The sequence below is a fragment of the Pistacia vera genome, unplaced genomic scaffold, assembly GCF_008641045.1.
Source record: "Pistacia vera cultivar Batoury unplaced genomic scaffold, PisVer_v2 Contig111, whole genome shotgun sequence".
In the NCBI taxonomy this organism is placed as follows: domain Eukaryota; kingdom Viridiplantae; phylum Streptophyta; class Magnoliopsida; order Sapindales; family Anacardiaceae; genus Pistacia; species Pistacia vera.
The window spans coordinates 67,137-88,259 of NW_022195149.1; the positions used below are offsets into that span (position 1 = coordinate 67,137).

The window sequence follows — 21,123 nt, forward strand, 5'->3', positions numbered from 1 at the left end:
ATACAGACGCCCATCCACACATTACAGAAGCCCGTCCACAATTTTTAGATGGGCGTCCCAGATTTTTTTTAAATTTTATATTTAAAAAAAAGGACGGGCGTCCCTTATTTGCGAGCGCTCGTCCAAAATTAAGGGATGGGCGTCCATTAACATATGAACGCCCGTCCAATATGTATGGATGGCCGTTCATAACCTAGGAAAGGCCGTCCTTAATTTTTTTAATATTTTTTATTTCATTTACCAATGAACGGGCGTCCTTATGGACTCTGTCTATATAATATGGACGGGAGTCCATGTCAGTGAACGACCGTCCATATGTTATGGACGACCGTTCATTAGAAAAAATTTAATAACATAAAATGCATTGAATGATCTAAGTCAGCAGACACGTAAGCCAGTACAAAATTTCGGTGTAAAAACCCCGGTGTCTGTAGCATTGTTGTATTAATATATGGGCACTCAAGTTAACGCTAAAAGCCGGCTCGTATAAAGAGAAAGCGATTTTTGCCATCCAAATAATAATTTAATGACTATTTTTCATTCACAAACTTTTAAAATATCATTTTATTATTCAAATTTATATTTGATTTCAACATAATTACAACTTTACATTACCATCATTCTCTTTTCAAATTATTATTTACTAAAACCCCTCAAACCCTATACTTACACCAATAGTTGACAATCGAGTGATTAGGGTTTGCGCAACCGCTCTTTTCAAGTCAAATTTTAACCATCAAAAGACTCATCGATATTCTCTCTTCAAAAGTCTTAACAACCTGAATCGAGTTTGCTCTTTATTTATTGTCAAAATATAAATTTAGATAATAAAATGATATTTCAAAAAGTTTATGGATAGAAAAATATCATTAAACTATTATTTGAATAGAAAAATGTCATTAAACATTTATTTTGGTGGAAAAAAGTGTTAATTCCTCCTACAAAATGAGTCGGAACTTTTTTTCATAAATTAAAAATAATAATAATAATAATTTTACTAAGGATATATTCTTTAACAAATATCAAAAGGAATCCACTACAGTGGTGCGAAGGCTGGATCCTCTTAGCTCAAGTGTCCTTTAGATTTGTCGCTATGCTAAAGTTACATATCAAAGCTATCTTTCGTTTCGTCGTCGACGAAGTTTCATAACTGAAGCACTCCAGCCGGAGACTCCCATTGCAAAACTTCGTTAAGATAAATCAACGAGTTGATCACAACACCTCATTTTCTCTATTTCCTACCAAATTTTCTATGTAAATGGAGCAAAGAAGTTTACACGTTGATCCAAAGAGTGGTTTCAACTTACTTACAAAGACCTTCCACAGCCTCAGACCTCCCGTTCATCTTCCTCCAGAGAACGCATTCCTTTCTGCAGCTGCATACGCTTTCTCTCTCAGAGCCAAATCACCGTGGCCTGATGATTCCGTCGCTTTAATCAACTCGATCACCGGTCAACGGTTTTCCTACTCTGAGTTTGCTTGCAGAACCAAGTCTCTGGCCGCTTATCTACAGAAAGTAACTCAGCTTTTGTACTCTCTCCGAATTCCATCCAAGTACCAATCCTCTACTTCTCTCTCCTCTCGCTCGGTGTTATCATCTCTCCGGCAAATCCAGTAGCCACCGAGTCAGAGATCTACGGCCAAATCCAGTTATCTAAGCCGGTGATAGCATTTGCCACGTCATCGACTGTTCACAAGCTCCCGAAACTTAAACACCAGACGATCCTCATCGACTCTCCTGAGTTCGAGTCAATGATGGTAAGCTCAAAACACGAATTCGAGCACTTTAAACTGAGTCAATCCGATTTGGCAGCGATCATGTATTCCTCTGGAACAACTGGAAAAGTTAAAGGTGTGATGTTGACTCACAGAAATTTCATAGCACAAATAGCGATAAGCTCTGCTGCTTGGGAAATGACTGAGAAGCGAGAATCCCCCTCAGTTATGCTTTTTACAACGCCATATTTTCATGTTTTTGGATTCTTCTATAGTATTAGATCCGTGGCTTTGGGTGAAAAAGCGGTGGTGATGGAGCGGTTTGATTGGCAGAATTTGTTGAAAGCTGTGCAAGAGTTTAGTGTTACACACGTGGCATTGACCCCGCCAGTGGTGGTGACGCTGTCGAAAGATGGATTAATGAACGGCTACGATTTGAGCTCTCTTGAAACTGTACTGTGTGGCGCGGCTCCCCTTGGGAAGGAAGCAGTCGTGGCATTTACGGCGAAATTTCCGAAAGTCGTGTTGGTGCAGGTTAGTGTTGGGTTCTCATAAGCACAGTAAAAGTCTACCATAAATTGTTACCGTATCCATCTCATACCTAAAATATTTTCGCTAATTCGTTTATTAAAATTATTGTTTGATGATGAAGGGTTACGGGTTGACTGAATCGACGGCGGCAGTTGCTCGGACTATAGGTCCAGAAGAAAATATGAAGTGGGCGTCAACGGGGAAGCTTTATGCGGGTTTTGAGGCAAGAGTTGTGGACCCTAAAACAAGTGAAGCATTGCCTCCATGCAAAGAAGGGGAACTTTGGATTAGAGGACCTACAATAATGAAAGGTAAAATTTGTATTCAAAATTTATATAGAAATAGAATCGGATGAAACATTAACAATAAGTACATTAATGGCACTGAAGGATATGTTGGAGACCCAGTCGCAACTTCAGCTACGTTGGTATGTGATGGGTGGATGAGGACGGGAGATTTGGGCTACTTTGATGAGAATGGTTTCCTTTTTATTGTGGATAGACTCAAAGAATTAATCAAATATAAAGGATATCAGGTGATAGTATTAATAAAAAGCCATTAATTAATTTACTTGTGTAGATTATGAGGATGCATATTGCTATTGCTTTGTTTGCAGGTGGCTCCAGCAGAACTAGAACAAGTGCTTATTTCCCACTCCGAGGTTGCTGACGCTGCGGTTATACCGTAATTTTCTCAACTTCCTTATGTATTTCTAATTCCTTAATTTTTTTTATAAGATAAAGAGTATGCTTTATGCTAATAAATTAGTTTGTCAAGACAGATATCCAGATAAAGAAACTGGTCAAGTTCCTATGGCTTTTGTGGTGAGACAGCCCCAGAGCACTCTCAACGAAACCGAAATCATGGATTTTGTGGCGAAGCAGGTGCTTAATTTAAAACTATATATATGTTTTTAATAAAATTTTAAATTCATGAATTGAATATTTGAAAATCATCCTAAACCATCTGTTATAAAAATTATGATCATAAACTAGAACTTGAAAAGAATGGTTTATGGAATAAGTTTGATTGTTGGTTGCATGCAGGTGGCACCATACAAGAAAATAAGGCGTGTAGCATTTATCAATTCCATACCCAAAAGTGCAGCTGGCAAGATATTAAGAAAGGATCTAATCAGGAAGTTTGTTCTTCCACCACCGCCATCATCAAGGCTGTAAAGAAAATTATTTTTACACCTTTTTTTTCGTAATAAATCTGTAACTATAACTTTGTAAATTTAATTTTGAACTTAGAAAAAGAAGCTGGGACCCATGTTATTTATATATGACTCATCTTCCAACAAGTAAAAAATAAAATACCAGGGAGATGAATGGTGGCGGGCACAAACAGATGGTTAAATTGAAAAAAGAAGTACCGAAAAAATGATCGGACGAATTGGGCCAGTTGGGCCGATGACGGAGCAAATTGTATCGGAAACTGAGTGGAGAACTGCGACGGCGGCAAAAATGGGTTTAGCGGCAAAAAGGTTGGAATTTATCCAAGATTGGGTTATAAAATATTTGGCAGTAGTGTTGACAGTATTATGATGTGATAAGACTATCCATAAGACATAACAACTCATCAAACCGTGTCTTGCTTTTTCTTTGCCACTTCAACTTTCTTTATCCATGTGTTAAAGGATGATGAGCAAAGTAAAATAGATGGCATAATAATCTTACCTTAAGGGCCTGTTTGGATCGGGTTTAAATTTTTTAATAAGGGTAATATTTGTTAAATTTAGCAGATTATCGTGTTTGACAATTTTGTAAAAAAATTTATCAGGAACAAAAGATGACAAACAGTGCTCAGAGGGGGGTAAATTATCGGGAATATTTGTACCTCATGGGAGGCTGTTATTAAAACGTTACCGGGTAATCATAATTTCTGTCCAATCTTGCCCCTGAACAGTATTTTATTCGGACGAAAATATCCTTTAGTTTATTAATAATTACAAAATAGCTAATTTACATAAACTGACGTATTTGTCCTCATATTTTTTATTTCCGGACGAAACTGCCCAGATTTTTATCATTTATTTCAGAAATGCCATGCTAATTTGTATACCCATATTATCCTAAGATTTTTGCATATTATGACCAATATGCCCTTTAACTTCAATAAAACTACGAGATAAAAGAAATTTTTTTTCCTAAAACGCACAGGAGGCACGATTTTGTTCTCAGATCTCTGCGCTAAACTTGTTCGCCGCGGTGGAGAAAAATTGCTCGACGATCTTGTTCGTCAGTCCGTTCGCTAATTCCGGTATGTGGTTTGCCCTCTTTTCTTTGAATGTACAGTTATTTGTTGCGATTGCTTTTAAGGAAACCCTAACTTTGAAATTTTTCGTTGTTTGCCCTCTTTTCTTTGAATGTATCGTTATTTGTTTCGATTGCTTTTAAGTACTTTGAAATTTTTCGTCTGTCGTTGGTCATTCATTCTGATAGATAAATGAATCATTGGGAGTGTTGTTTGCCCTCTTTTCTTTGAATGTACCTTTATTTGTTTCGATTGCTTTTAAGTACTTTGAAATTTTTCGTCTGTCGTTGGTCATTCATTCTGATAGATAAACGAATCATTGGGAGTGTTGAGGCAGTTATGCAAATTCTAGATACTACGTCATGAAGAAATTACACCTAGATCAGAAAATGATTTTGTTTTCATCCTAGATAAACAACTCCTAATCAGTGATTAGATAAAACTCATATCTAGAGCTCATTTAGAAACGAGATAATAAGCTGCTATACTGTAAAGGAGATAATAAGTGCCTTCATAACTGTAGGAGATGATAAGCATTCGATAAAATTTGACAAATTATTATTTAAACACATAAGAATGTGATTTAAAGAGTTAAAATTCAAATAAATGAGGGTGATGTTTACACTGCAGAGAACTATAGAAGCACTTTCGAATATACAATCGACAGGAGTAACAAAAGTAAAAAAGAAGAGGAAAACATCAAATTATATCTAAACCTATGACATTCTCTAAATCCCCTAAATGGTTGGAAAGTATAAACAAACCTAGAAACACCCTCTCTTTGTTGTTTTTAGTATTGACAATGACAATGACAATTCAGCTTTTGAATAATACATCATATAAATATTTGTTCATTTAACCAAAGTTTTTTTTTTTTTTTAAATCTTTATCTTAAAGGAACAGAATGTGTGATTTTAAACAGTCTCACCTTATGAGTAGTCTTTTACAAGATTACATTTTTATAGCAAACTATTCATATCAGAATGTCATCTTCAAATTGTGTTAAAAAGATTAGATTTTTATAAGAATAAGGTATTAATAGGAGAAGACTAAGAAACAGGTCCTATACTATAGCTCCTTTGTACCTTACCTGTTCAAAAAGAACATTAAAATTTTTTATTTTCTATTCTATAAATCAACAATTGGTATTTGAGTTATAAAAGCAACATGGAGAACATATAAGATTTTAAAAAATTAGAAATTAGCCAAAGGACAGAACAAGTGAAAATAATCATTAATCTTTACTTGAGAAAAAATGCTATTGGAGGATGAACCAGCTTTCACATGAAGGGTGTTTTGGGTCTTCTGTTGCTAAGATTTTAAGGGTGTTTTTACAGTTTTGTTCCTCAGTTTTTAACGATGTTTTTGCTATTCTGTTGCTAAGATTTTAAGGATGTTTTGGCTGTTCTATTGCTAAGATTTTAAGGGTGTTTTTACAGTTTTGTTCCTCAGTTTGTAACGATGTTTTTGCTGTTATGTTGCTAAGATGTTAAGGGTGTTTTTACAATTGTGTTCCTCAGTTTTTAACAATGTTTTTGCTGTTCTGTTGCTAAGATTTTAAGGATGTTTTGGTTGTTCTGTTGCTGAGATTTTAAGGCTGTTTTTTGCTGAGGTTCTAAGTTGCTGTCTTTTATGCTTTGTTGCTGCTCGTTGTTGAGATTCCAAGTTGTTGCTTGATCTATTATGCTGTTGAGACTATAAGTGGCTATCCTTTGCTGTTGTGGTATTAAGATTTGAATGACAAAGTACAAATAATGAAGATAATATGCTGCTGTTTTTAATTTTATAAATCTGGTATATAGTCTAGTTTACAGGAGCATATTAGTATAACTGGACTGATATGCTTCAGTATTGTCTAGTTTAAGGGAGCATATTAGTATACTGTACTGATCTAGTTAGTTTAGTCTAGTTTAAGGCAGCTTATTAGTATAGTGGGGTGTGTCTTGCGATTCTTTATAGTTTATATGTTTGGTACATGAATACCTTAGTTTATGGGTTATGGAGTGATAGGAATATTGGTCAATTGGACCTCTATGTGTCTATACATGGTGTACAAAATTGTGTGAAAGATTTTGAGGTCTAACGTAGTGATCTTTTTTGGTTTCACTGATTTATGTTTGCCGTTTTGAGTAAACTAGGTGTGAAGTTAAATGGTTAAGAACAATTAGAGAAGGGTCCTGAAATTTTTTATGGGAATATTTCATCCTGTTCAGACACTGTTGGACTTCATATTTTGTTTAGTTTGCATCTCCTATTTGTTTTGATAGTGAAAACCGACTACTTGAAAAGTACTTTGTCACCAAGTAGTAATTATTTGTAATGGAATTAACTTTTTTGGATGTTACATGACCTTAATACATTGTTATGCTATAATTGTTGGCTTTTAATGTAATGCATGAGAGAATGTATCCTGTCCAACTTTCTCTTTATCTTCTATTTCAACCCATTCTGTCTGCACTTTCTCTGATATGATAAGGAAGGAAATTACTTAATTTGCTGAAGAGTATCTGTAAAAACATATGCTATCATTTGTGAATGTACCCCTCATAGTCAATTTCGAATTTGTTGTACATGGTTGATTGACTTCATTATGTTTTGACCCATGAATTATGTGAAACAACTATGGCCCGTTTAACAGTCAGGTAGAAGATGCACTTGGTTGCCCTTCTAGTCTTCCATTTGGATATGTTGGAAACCATGTACACCATGCTCGTCCTTCTTGGGTTGGCTAATGCACTTAATATACGGGGTAGACGTAGGGCTGCTATATCATATGCCAGTGAGTTTGCGTCTAGGTTTAAGGTTAGGTCACTCAATTTACACACAATGCTTTTCCAAAGTGATGAGTTATGTTTTGAGAGCTGTAGGATGAATAGGGCTGTATTTCACAAATTATGTAATTTACTTACTATACATGGCAACTTAAAATCAACCCGTCATTCATCCGTAGAAGAATTAGTTGGCACCTTTCTTCACATCCTTGCCTATAACCAAAAGACTAGAGTAATGAAACGTCAAATGCGTAGATCCACTGAGACGGTAAGCCGCAATTTTCACTTAGTCCTAAACGTCGTGTTAAGGTTGCATACCCTACTGTTTAAAAATCTAGAGGCCATTCCCGAGAACTCAACCGATGAGCGGTGGAAATGGTTCAAGGTACAATGTAATCACTAGGTTTACGATGCACATGTAGTTCAATACCTTGTTAAAATCAGAGTTATTGCTTTCTCTAAAATATTGTTGTTGTTGTTTTGTGCTAGAACTGTTTGGGAGCCTTAGATGGAACATACATAAAGGTTCACGTGCCGGCTGTTGATATACCTAGGTATCGGTCAAGGAAAAGTGAAATCGCAACTAATGTCCTTGGTGTATGCACACCTGACATGCAGTTTATATATGTCCTCGCTGGGTGGGAAGGTTCCGCTGCAGATGGTAGAGTTCTTAGGGATGCCATTACTAGGAGAAATGGATTAAAGGTCCCCCAAGGTAATATAACCAAAAAATTGTATTTTTAATGTTAGGGTCTGCCATAATAGTGCACTTAATAATTGTTATTGACTTGAAATTGTTTATTTTAGGGCATTACTATTTGTGCGATGCTGGATACACTAACAGGGAAGGGTTTTTGGCCCCTTATCGAGGACAACGATATCATTTGAGTGACTGGCGACAAGGTCACCAACCGGCATCTGTTAGTGTATGCCCTAGGAACCAATCGTGTCTTCGATTCCAAGGCATTATGTTTTGTATATATATGTTAATGTATATATTTTGTATATACATTTTATCTTATCAATAGAAGAAAGTGTTCTTATTTCACATGTGGTTTATTGCTTCATTTATATATATGTATTACATGTAAAATGTCTGGATGATGCAAATCTTTAGAAGATCAAAATAATCAAAGTATTCCCCACATACGTAATATTAATTGGGCAATAATATTACATAGTAGGCATGTTGAATGCCTCTGTAGAATATCATGTGATGGTATTAGTGTGGGTGATTATAAAAGTTATATCACTAGGGCATTAGCATGCATACGCGGTTAGTGAACTAGTTATCGAATATGACCATTTATGATGAATCACATGGACATTAAAATGTAGTCAATGATTTATCATAAGATCGTTCTAGTGTATTATGAATCCTTAGACCTGAGATATCATGGTTGGGTTTGCATAAACGCATATGATTCATATGGTATATAAACAGGAGGCTAATCATGCCATGTGTTGTTTATGTGTGAGGACAAGTGATAGTCAAGATGGGATCCGTTGACTTGGTATAGATTGATATCAAGTTCCTAGACAAATGTCAAGATACATTGGAAAAGGGAATCTCCGGCTGGGGTATATAAAATGTTATATGAAAGGTTGTTTCATAGTGGCACGTTCCATATGTATTGAATTAAAATTAAGATAAGGATTTTGACATACCATGAATCCATTCTTAATTGGGATTAGATAACGGAAGGATTTGATTATACAACGTGTATGATTGTAAGAATGTTCGTTGGAGTATATCTTCATTGTGACTTAGGGGTTAGGAGCATTGCTAGATGCCTACATCAGTGGGAGTTTTGTTCATAAGGAGTTATAACAAAACATATCGAAATAGACTGTGATATTGGGCCCACGAGTAGGCCACAGTGAACCTAAAACGTCACACATAAAAGCTAAGGAGAATGGAGAAATAGCCAAAGAGAATTGATTATCCAAGGTTGGCTAGCACCTACCAAGGGTAATAAAGTTATTTATATTAATCATTTTCTTTAAATTAAATTGGATTTTATAAGGGGTTGTAATTGTAAACATGTAAACAATTTAAGGGTTAAATTGTTATGTAAACAATTTAAGAGTTAAATTGGTAATTGTGATTACATGTTAATCCAATGTTATAATTTAAAGAAGTTTAACAACTTCATAACAATTATGGAATTGTTTAAGGAAGTCCAAAACAATTATTGAATTGTTTACAAGGATTCCTATATAAAGAAAATGATATATCAATTTTTGTGTAGAGATAAAAATCTCTAAGAACCCTAAATCTCTCTCTTGGCCAAATTTCTTCTTCCCTTGGTATGGATACTCTTTTGCTTAATTTCTCTTGAAATTAATAGTCTCCAAGGTTGCTAAGGACTTAAGGTAACATGTTCTACCTTACTTATTTCAATTTGATTGAATTTTTTTTTTTAAAACTATGACTATACTTGTTATAGCATGATATGCTTGATTCTCCATGCATCCATCTTTCAGCATTACCACAAGAATTTTTCAACATGAAACACTCTCAAGCAAGAAATTGTATTGAGCGATGTTTCAGCATCCTGAAAGCTCGATGGGGAATATTGAAGGACACATCTTACTATCCCGTCAAAACTCAATGTAGAATCATTACTGCATGTTGTCTTTTGCACAATTTCATAAGGTCTGAGTTGTCCATTGACCCGGTTGAAGTGGAGCTTCAGCAAGAGGTGAACGATGAAGGGGAACAAGATGATGAAGGTGAATTGATCAGGCACGTTGAGCCTAGTACCTCATGGACTGCATTTAGAGACAATTTGGCGGCTGAAATGTTTAATACTTGGATGGCTGCGCAGAATGAATGATTGTGCTTTTGTTTAGTTTATGTGTACTGTTTGGACTTTTTAAATTTATGTCTTTTCTGATTTGCCATGTATGAATGAACCCAAACACTAATCTGCCTTTGTTAGGGGACTTGTACATTGACTTACATTGTCGTAATTTGGATGCTTGATTGTTAAGTCATCCCGTTCATGTATTATACTTCCTAATTGACATAAAATTATTCAACTCGCGCATATCAGTTGATCGGACACTGTGTATAAACAAACATTTGTAACCTGATTTTTTTTGTACAATATCAGTAATCGTGGCTTTTTTTGTTTTGTTTCAGCAATATGGACAAGTCAACATCGCGGTCCCAGGAGTCCGACAGGAGCATTAGCATGCATGACGACCCTATGCCTATGAAAAGGGGCAGAAAGAGCAGGGCAAAGGATAAGAGAAGTAAGCGGTAGTGGACAAAAAAGGATGACTCTGTGTTGGTGGAGTGTTTGCTGGAACTGAAAGAGCAGCCACTTTGGAGAACTGAGTGGGGGTTCAAGTGCGGTTACCTAACTAAGGTCGAAAAGATAATGTGGGAAAAGCTTCCTCATTGCAATCTGAAAGCACAACCACATATCGACTCGAGGTTGAAGATGTTGAGGAGGCAATATAATGCAATCAATAGGATGATTGAGAAAGGTACGGCTTCGGGTGGAATGATGAGGAGAAATGCAACATGTACCAAGGATGTCTTTGATGACTGGGTCCGGGTAAGTATGCTTGTGTTCGTTTATTTGTGTAAATTTTAAATTCTAAATTGCACGTTTGTATGTACTGACACAGATGTCGCATATCTTATGATGATTAACGTTTTTGTAGAGTCATCCTTTTGTAAGAGCATTGCAACACAAACCGTGGGTGCACTATGATTCCTTTGTTGCAATCTACAGCAAAGACAGGGCCAGTGGAGTTGGTGCAGAGACAGCAACTGATGATGTTGAGGATTTAGATAATGACAGTGCCGAGAACAATGATGAAAATATGGACATCGATGCCGATCTACAGGTCGATGTCGAAGGGCACACCAGTGCCCCGCCCAAGGATGATGTAGTTGATTCTACTTGTCAGGCGGCCACTGCCAGTCAAAGCAGAGTTGCGATCAGCAGTAAGAGGAGGAAAAAGGATTCCAAAAAAGGAACAGACTGGCACACCACATTGGGCAGGTTTGAGTCTGCCTTGGATGGGACCCGAGCAGAGCTCAAGGGTATTGCTGACTACTTCAAGAAGGAAACCCAAGAGAAAGACCGTAAAGGGCAGGTGTATTCCATCATTTCTCGATTGGATGGATTCACAGTCACTAAGATGCTGACAGCGACCACTGAGATTTCCAAGGAACCTCACAAGATAGATATCTTGTTTGGGTTACCAATGCACGTGCAAACAGAATTTGTGAAGATGCAGCTTGGAACAAGTAATGAGTACCGACCAACATTTGATTTCTAGTGAAGTCTTGTAAAGGGTTTTATTTTTTGTGCACAGGGTTATTAGATATATGACACAGTGGTTGTATTCCCGTAGTTGTATTTTGCATATAGTCTAACAGCATATAGGATGATGTCTTTTATTATTTTTTTGTGAAACCAGGTCTGTCTAGTAATTAGATGGTAATGGTCTATGATTGCAGTTACTACGGGAAGATATGAATCACTAATATGGAATGTAAAAAACTTTATAACTTTGGTAGTGAAGTATAAAAGGATGTGTATATGTATGTGCGTTTAATGTTTGTTGTCTTAGTATGTTGAATGTGGCATTTTCATTTACTTATGGAAACTAACATTTAGGTCCCCAGGAAAGTACGGTGAAGGTATTCTAGCATTTATAAACTGTCATTTCAAGAATTTATGTTTTCTTTCCCTCTTTGATGTGCTTTGTTTTGTGGGTTGGTTTGCAGGAACGATGGGAGGACCACCACGTTGCCCAGTTGTGACGACTGAAAGCACAAAAGTTTGTGAACAATGTCAAGAGAGCCACACAGTTTGTACCGACAGCAATGTGAAAAGTATTACGATTGGATAGTTATGGACTCAATTTGTTGTATGGTTGGGAATAATGTTTATTAACGTAGTTCATAATTGATTGATGTGCATGTGTAGGCAGGACCAGTCATTCCGTACATGAAGAAAATAAGAAGATGCCTTCAGCCTTAAAGGGCAGCAAATGCAAAGGTATCCAGCCTTGCAACTCTTAAACCGACTAATGCTTTCAGTTATGAAAGATGTATATAATGTGGTTTGCTAATGTAAATGAATGATGAACATATGTAGGTACCACAAATCAACAAAGGGCAAGTAGGCGATTAGCAAACAAAAGGGGAGGGGGCATGTTGAGCAACAGTATGTTTGACCTACACATAGGGTACAAAACTGTTTTATAATTGACATGCTTAACGCCATATTTACATAATATGTTTACCTCATATGATGAGACTACATATGTACTGATCTGCAGGAACTTGTGGAGGAGTTTGAAAGTAGACAACTTGCACAATTTCATCACCTTGGACTGCATGTGGTTTTTTATGTACACAAAAGAAGTGTACAAAAGGAATGTGCTAAAGTGGATTCACGAATTGAACATATTCTCAAGGAAATATGTGTTCATTCCTGTAGTCCTCTGGTGAGTTTTTTTTCATATTGTGGCTGTACGCATTGGTTTTATACTTACCAAACGCGGACATCAGTTGATTTTGGTTGCTTAAGAGTTGACATTGATAATATGCAACAATTATGCTGACAAGGGTCATTGGAGTTTACTAATTTTGTGCAACTTTGGTGGAGATGTAAACTTGGAAATTAAAACTCGAAGCATGGTTCTGCTTGATTCGCTTGGATCAGAAAACTGAAAGATGCTGCAACCTCTGATTCGATGGTAAACTTTGATTTTTTCACAATTATTTGCAAGCACATTTTAGCACATGATGAAATTATATTGTTGGAGATGTGGTACTGGGATGGGTTTCAAATTGTCCAAGCTCAATTTTGCAGGTTTGTGAGGGATATTTATGAATCAGGAACAATGCCCCAGCATCCAGCATTGATTGACAAATTGCCTTTGCTAGTGCCTCAGGTGATAAAACAACATATTGTCTTGGCTGATGGTAATTAGTGGTTGATATGTTCAGTATTTCATGTATTTGTTGTGACCGATAAATGCACTCACCAGGTCCCTCAACAACGGAACCAGTTGGATTGCGGATATTTCGTATTGTATTATATAATGAAGTTTGTGGAAGCTGCCCCAGAAGATTTTTCAATCAATGACGGGTATCCTTACTTTGTAAGTACTGCAGTCTTTTAATTGATCAGGTTGATTTGTTNGGCCAGTTGGGCCGATGACGGAGCAAATTGTATCGGAAACTGAGTGGAGAACTGCGACGGCGGCAAAAATGGGTTTAGCGGCAAAAAGGTTGGAATTTATCCAAGATTAGGTCATAAAATATTTGGCAGGAGTGTTGACAGTATCATGATGGGCCGAACGACTTACACATTCCCAAGGTTTGCCGTAACGATAAAGTGGTACCCAAAAGGTTTTGAAATAACAAATAGGTATCTTCTGTCATGTGCTGTTAGTAATTTATGTTTGGTAATAGTAAAAAGACTAGAATGCCCTTGAAAGTTTGATATTTTAGTTTTTTATAAATTTAAAAATTTTAAAAAAACCTTTTAGGTTTGCTAATTTAACTAAACACCCCAACATATAAAAATTTTATAAAATCACAAAAACACCCCCACCACCCGCAGTGCCAGATTCCGGCCACCACTGTCGGAATCTGGCAGGAAAATTGAGTTACGACACAGACCCCTTCGAATATGTGTCGTAACATGTTGATCTAACATTTTCTGGCTAGATCCGCCACGGATCTGGCTGAAAATGCCAGATCGACGTCCAGATCTGGCCGTCGAGAGTTTTGCGGCCTCGACGGCCAGATCTGGCCTTTTCCGGCCAAACCCGCCACAGATCTGGCCGTAAAAGGCCAGATCTACGTCTAAATCTGGCTGTCGAGAGTTTTGCGGCCTCGACGACCAGATCTGGCCATAGATCTGGCCTTTTTCGGCCAGATCTACCATGGATCTGGTCGGAAAAGGCCAGATCGACGCGTTACGACACAGATCCGACGGGTCTGTGTCGTAACGCAATTTTCCGACCAGATTCCGGCGATGGTGAGGTTGTTTTTTTGATTTTACAAAATTTTTATATATTGTGATGTTTAGTTAAATTAGCAAACCTAGGGGGTTTTTTAGAAATTTTTAAATTTACAAAAAAGCTAAAATATAAAACTTTCAAGGGCATTCTAGTCTTTTCACTATTACCAAACGGAAATCACTAATAGTACATGACGAAAGGTACCTATTTGTCATTTTAAAACCTTTTAAGTATCACTTTGTCGTTACGGCAAATCTTAGATATGTGTAAGTTGTTTGGCCTATGATGACGTGATAAGACTATCCATGTGACATAACAACTCATCAAACCGTGTCTTGCTTTTTCTTTGCCACTTCAACTTTCTTTATCCATGTGTTAAAGGATGATGAGTAAAGTAAAATAGATGGCATAATAATCATCTTAAGTGGCTTATTATAAACAGATAATATTTATAATAAAATTAATTTTAAATATAAATACCATATGAAGTATTACATAAAAAGATAAAAATCTAATCCCCTATAGCTTCTCTATTTATAATCAGTAAATTCTGCATATGCATGGTTTCAGCTTCTGCAATCAATAAATTAGCAGTGTTATTTTATTTTTAACATCGTGACACGAAAAACTTAATTAATGTTTTAATAACCCACGATGATATTGTTAAGTACAATTTATTATTATAAAAGCTATCCAAACGGGAAAGGAAGATATAGTACAGCTAATATTGACAATCCGCGACAAAATTAATGATTAATTAATACACATGAACTGCATGCAAAACTTAAAAAATTAATCTTGTAAGTTTCCATTAGCTTGCCATGGTAACTTTCATCTATTTATAATTTATAAGTACATTATTCTCTGCATCTGGTTGCAGCTGCTTCAATCAAATGGCCCAGAAAAGTTCACCCATCGATCCAAGGAGTGGTTTCAATTCAATTAACAAAACCTTTCACAGCCTCAGACCTCCACTTGATCTTCCTGAAGAGGACACTCCTCTCTCAGCTGCTGTATACTCTTTCTCTCTCAGACTCAAATCACCATTGCCGCATGACTCTGTGGCTTTAATCAACCTGATTAGCGGGCATCGGCTTTTCTACTCTGAGTTCACTACCAGATCTAAGTCCTTGGCCGCTTATTTGCAGAAAGTTACCAAACTCTCCAAAAATGACACTGCCTTTATACTCTCTCCAAACTCTCTTCAGATACCCATCCTTTACTTCTCTCTTCTCTCACTCGGTGTTATCATCTCTCCCGCAAACCCAGACAACCCGGAATCTGAAATTTCCAACCAAGTTAAGTTATCTAAGCCGGTCATTGCTTTTGCCACGTCATCAACCGTTCACAAGCTCCCAACACTTGAACACCAGCCCATCCTCACTGACTCCCCCGAGTTTGAGTCAATGATGGTGAGCTCAGAATATGAATTCGAGCGCGTTAAATTGAGTCAATCCCATTTGGCAGCGATCTTGTACTCCTCTGGAACAACTGGAAGGGTGAAAGGTGTGATGCTATCTCTTAGAAACTTAATATCAGAAGTTGCCACCATTTGTGCAACTTGAAAAAAGCGAGAATCCACGGCCGTTATGTTACAAACGACGAATATGTATTTTAACATTAGCGGGTTTATCCGTTCTCTAGCTTCAGTGGCGTTGTGTGAGACATTTGTGGTAAATGGGATGGAGAGGTTTGATGCGAAGAAGATGTTGAAGGCTGTGGAAGAGTTTAGTGTTACAAATATGATTGGTGCACCATCAGTGATGGTTGCCCTGTGCAAGGGTAGTTTAACAGACAGCTTTGATTTGAGCTCGCTTGAGAGCGTAGTGTGTGGTGGTGTTCCATTCTGGAAGGATGCGATGGAGGCATTTATGGCTAGGTTCCCGAAAGTTGTATTGTTGCAGGTAATATTTCCTAAGCATCTTTTTCATTTATCCGTTTGAATTAGCAGGGATAAAATTAACTTTTGACGGATTCTTGATTATAAAGGTTTACGGGATGACTGAAACAGGCGCGGTTTTTCGTACAATATGTAAAGAAGAAAGTAACCGTTTGGGTTCCGCCGGGAGACTTTCAGGGGGTTTTGAAGCAAAAATTGTTGATACTGAAACCGGTGAAGCCTTGCCTCCTTGCAAAGAAGGGGAACTTTGGATTAAAGGACCCTCAACAATGAAAGGTAAATTCTATCTGGTGCTTTATGCATGATTTCATTTGATTAGATGTAATTTATGAGTAAACTACTCTTTAAATTGTAGGGTACGTTGGGGACGAAGAAGCAACTGCTTCTACTTTGTTAACGGATGGATGGTTGAGAACCGGAGATCTGTGTTACATTGATGACGATGGTTTTGCTTTCATTGTGGATAGAATCAAGGAATTAATCAAATATCAGGCATTTCAGGTAATAATCATCTATCATTCTGTGTTTAATAATAAATTTTGTACACTTGATGAAGGTATTTGTAGTGACTTATTAGGGCTCTCAACTATGCTAATCAAATCAATCAGTGAGCAAACACAATCTTATCAAGCAATAGAATCAGAGATTAAGTAAAGCATGAAACTAAACAGAAAAAAAAATTGACACAGGGGATTTATAGTGGTTCGGCTAAGGAAGCCTACATCCACTCTTCAAGGCACACTATAGGATATTTCATTGATCAAGAGAACCAAAGGTTACAAAGAGTAAACAATCAAAGAATAACAAGAAAGAACACACCCGTTTCAACCCTCTCTCTACTCCCTCTCTATTTGCACAAAATGGTCAGAAATTTATACACATCAAGACCCCATTGATCATCTTCCAGCTGTCCTCTAAGATCTGTAGTTTGTTAGAGCAGAGGAGCACTAGAATCTTCTGTCGTTAGGGCTGAGAAGGAATCAGGGAAAAAAGAGGGGTGAGCTGTGAGTTTGTTGCAACGAAATGAGATGCGTGTGCCAGGTAGGGCACTTATCTTTGATATCCAAAACGATGCTGCATCAGCTTAGACTTAAATCCATTTCCTTTGACTGAAGTTGACTCCACCGTGGCAGTTTCAAGCCACATCATCATCACAATTCTCCACCTTGGCTTGTAAATTGACACCCTAAGTGGCCTTGGCAAAACTAAATTATGCTTGAACGTGTAATAGGCTCATACAGAGCCTATGTTTGACTGCAGTGACTGGTTTGGTGAGCATGTCTGCAGGGTTGTGAGTGCCTCTTATCTTCTCAACCTTGACTTCTCCTTTTTCAATCAATTCTCTGATGAAATGCATTCTTACATCTATGTGTTTTGTCCTCTCATGGAAGACTTGGTTCTTGTACAGATATATTGCACTCTGATTGTCACTTTTGATCTCTACAATTTTCTGTTCCAGCTCCAGTTCATTCACAAAACCCTTGAGCCACACTGCTTCCTTTGATGCTTCTGTCAAAGCTACATATTCAGATTCTGTTGATGAGAGAGTAACCATATCCTGAAGCTTTGATTTCTAGCTAATCACATTTCCCCACAGTGTAAAAACAAATCCTGAAGTGGACTTTCTCTTATCAAAGTCCCCTGCATAATCAGTATCAACATAACCTCTAATGCATTATTTTTCTTCCTTGTTCTTACTAAAAACTATGCCCACAGATTTTGATCCTTGTAAGTATCTCAGAATCCATTTAAGTGCAGACCAATGGAGTCTTCCCGGATTACTCATGAATCTACTTACTAAACTCACAGAATATGCCAAATCTGGCCTGGTGCAAACCATTAGATACATTAGACTGCCCAGGGCATTTGCATATGGAATGGTGGACATTTCCTTTTGGTCTTCTTCTGTTTTCGGGCACTGATCATGGGAAAGTTTTATGTGTTGGCCTAGGGGAGTTTGGACAGCCTTAGCATTCTGCATATTGAATTTCTGCAAAATTTTCTTTGCATATTCTTCTTGAACCAGCTTCAATCTTCCCTGCATTCTGTCTCTTACAATGGTAATACCAAGAATCTTTTGAGCTTGACCCAACTCCTTCATTTCAAACTTGGTATTGATAATTTTCTTCAATCGAATAATCTCAGTTTTGTCATGGCAAGCAACCAACATGTCATCCATATAAAACAACAAGTATAAGACAAATCAGAATTTATTTTTAAAATAAAAACAACTATCAAATTTGACATCTATTAAAGCCAATTTCAATCATAAAAGAATCAAATTTCTTATACCACTGTCATGGTGATTGTTTTAGGCCATAAAGTGATTTTCCAAGAAGACAAACTTTACCTGCTGGTCCTGAATATCCCTCTAGCTGCTCCATCAGAATATTCTCTTCCAGGTCACCATGTAAAAATGCTGTTTTTACATCCAGTTGCTCCAGTTTCAGATTGAACTGTACAACCAAAGAAATCAGAATTCTGATTAATGTATGCTTTACAACCGGGGAGAATATTTCATTGTAGTCTATGCCTTTCACTTGAGTAAATCCCTTTGCAACCAATCTAGCCTTATACCTAGGTGAATCTTTTGAGGTTAGACTTGGTTTCCTTTTGAAAATCCACTTGCACTTAACCACCCTGCAGTTTTCTGGTTTATCAACTAGGGTCCAGGTATTGTTTTTCATTAAGGAACTGAATTCNTGACCACTCTCTAATCTCTCAAGGTGGTGTTAAAGTATGGAGGTTTCATCCTTTTGAGGCTAATCTTCATCAATCCAAAGCAAAGGAGTAGGTATAATCTCTTTTCAAGCTTTGCATGAAAACCATTTTTTTTAATCCATCCTTTCATGCTTTCTTCTCCATTTCCACCACTCTTCATGCATGCATGCTGGTCTTTCAATTATAAGCAATAATATTCTCTATCAATCATGCATGCCAAATTACCAATTAATTCTAAATTGAGCTTGATAAGAGCTTGAAAATACGCATTTAGTTAGTGGTTTATGAGGATTATTTGTGATAAATTAGGCTTAATTTGGTAAAGTTACTTAATATTTTCATAATTGTCTTTTATAGGATCACGGGTGTGTTTGTGTGTTTTTTCAAGTTATTAGTGCTAAATGTTATGCTCGGATGAAGAATCATATCGGCTACAGAATGAGCGATGAGTAGAAACAAACGGATCGAGAATTGGAGTTGAATCGAAGAAGTTATGGAGCTTTGAAGTAAAGAGGACATTCTAGATTACGCTCCAGTTTTAGCATGCCTCAATATTTCAATAATATCTCAAGCTTTATACCTCAGATCAAGACAATTCTTTGACTGTTGGAAAACTAATTTAAAGGGCTACATTTCACTTCTCCAGATTCCATCGTTATCATGCTCAAAAATCATCATCTCTAGAGTGCTGAAGAATGAGACGAGATTTGAACTAAAGAAGGAGCAGTTATCACTGTGCCGTAGCACACTTTGTCTAGAATCGACCGCGCCGCAGCACAGTGCCGGGGCACAGTCACGATAGCTATAAATTTTTCTTCCTATTTTTTTATTAGGAAAATAGGGTTAAGAGTCTTAAACTAAATAAAATTAAGGAAAATAAAACCCTAACCCTTGTGGAATATAAATAGAAGTCTTTTAGCATTTTTTGGGGGATTCTTTGGGGAGAAGAATTAAAGGAGCTAATGCAAGAGAAGATCAAAGTGACAAAATTTTTGAAGCTTTTGATTGACAATATAGAGAAGTCTTCTTATTTCTTTCTTGAACTCATGTTTCTTATTTCAACGAAGATGATTGTTTTTTTCATATTGATTATAAACTAAATTGATTTTGTAGGGCTAAAATGTAGCCCAATCTCTTGATTATGTGTTGATTTATGCTTGTTAATTTTTATTAAAAAAATTTCTTAAGTTTTACTATTATACCTAATGCTTTTGATTCTTAAGGGCCCACAAATTGAATGAATTAATAGACTAGGTTGAGATCGAGAGATGATACTTAGTTGGTCTACAGTAGTAAAACCATAGATTGAGCGAACGCTAGAGATAGTTTAATGCAACTTATGAGGTTCTGGTAAACTCCATAGAACGTAATGATCTTCAATTGCTTAAATCTTATTAGAGATAATTCGGGTTAGTAATTAGAAGTTAATTCGATAATTGTTCGAGAAAAATTTANGAAATTGATTCCCCACTAAGAAATTTAATCCAACGAAAATTTCCGGATCCTATTTAAGGGAGTGTAGGACTCGAATAAAATAGTGGGAGCTAATTTGATTATGCATTAAAAGGTTTAAAAGATTACAAGACACTAATAAAATTACTTTTCTTTGCAGTTTCATCTTTGTGATAAATAATCGAAAAATGGCCAACAATGTTCTCCTAAGGATAATGGACAATAACATGTTAACCGGACCCAACCTAAAAGATTGGCTAAGAAATCTTAGAATTGTTCTAGATTTTGAAAGAATTGCTTATGTCCTAGAAGCACCTCTTCCACTTGATATTGGACCGGATGCTCCACAAGCTGAGCTTGATGCTCTTGAAAAGTGGAGAAAGATGGCAGGAGTGCTAAAAATTACATGCTAGCCTCCATGAATAGAGAACTTCAAACTAAGCATGAAGAGTTTTCAAATGCTTATGATATCCTCATAGCTCTACAAGAGTTGTACAGCAAAAATCTAAGAGTAGTTGAGTATGAGTTATGTGCATCCCTCTTTAGCATGAAGTTGAGGGAAGGAGTACCTCCAGCTGATCATACTCTTAAGATGATCAATGGATTAGGTCGACTGGATGGATATGGGGTGGTCATGCCAGACCACCTCAAAGTGAATTTGATTCTACAATCTCTTCCTCCAATTATAAACCGTTTATAACTAACAACAATCTCAATAGGATTGAGAGAAACCTCTCTGAATTGCTAAATGAGCTTAAAGAATTTCACAGG

The 21,123-nt window shown here is 36.8% G+C and overlaps 3 protein-coding genes across 3 annotated transcripts; all 3 read left to right on the plus strand.

The window, feature by feature from the left end:
* Positions 1-1,073: 1,073 nt before the first annotated feature.
* LOC116140674 (4-coumarate--CoA ligase-like 9) lies at positions 1,074-3,711 on the plus strand. The gene is given in 7 exon segments (XM_031426274.1): positions 1,074-1,502; positions 1,505-2,250; positions 2,369-2,558; positions 2,637-2,782; positions 2,864-2,931; positions 3,029-3,131; positions 3,294-3,711. Coding segments are annotated over 7 exon segments (1,629 nt in total). The 5' UTR covers positions 1,074-1,258; the 3' UTR covers positions 3,426-3,711.
* A 3,441-nt stretch (positions 3,712-7,152) lies between these two features.
* Positions 7,153-10,114, plus strand: LOC116140500 (protein ALP1-like). Its single transcript, XM_031426130.1, has 4 exons — positions 7,153-7,305; positions 7,764-7,989; positions 8,082-8,177; positions 9,762-10,114. The coding sequence occupies exons 1-4, from the start codon at positions 7,153-7,155 to the stop codon at positions 10,112-10,114; spliced, it is 828 nt and encodes a 275-aa protein (XP_031281990.1).
* A 5,058-nt stretch (positions 10,115-15,172) lies between these two features.
* Positions 15,173-21,052, plus strand: LOC116140509 (4-coumarate--CoA ligase-like 9). The gene is given in 4 exon segments (XM_031426138.1): positions 15,173-16,183; positions 16,269-16,455; positions 16,535-16,686; positions 20,996-21,052. Coding segments are annotated over 4 exon segments (1,407 nt in total).
* The last annotated feature ends 71 nt before the right edge of the window (positions 21,053-21,123 follow it).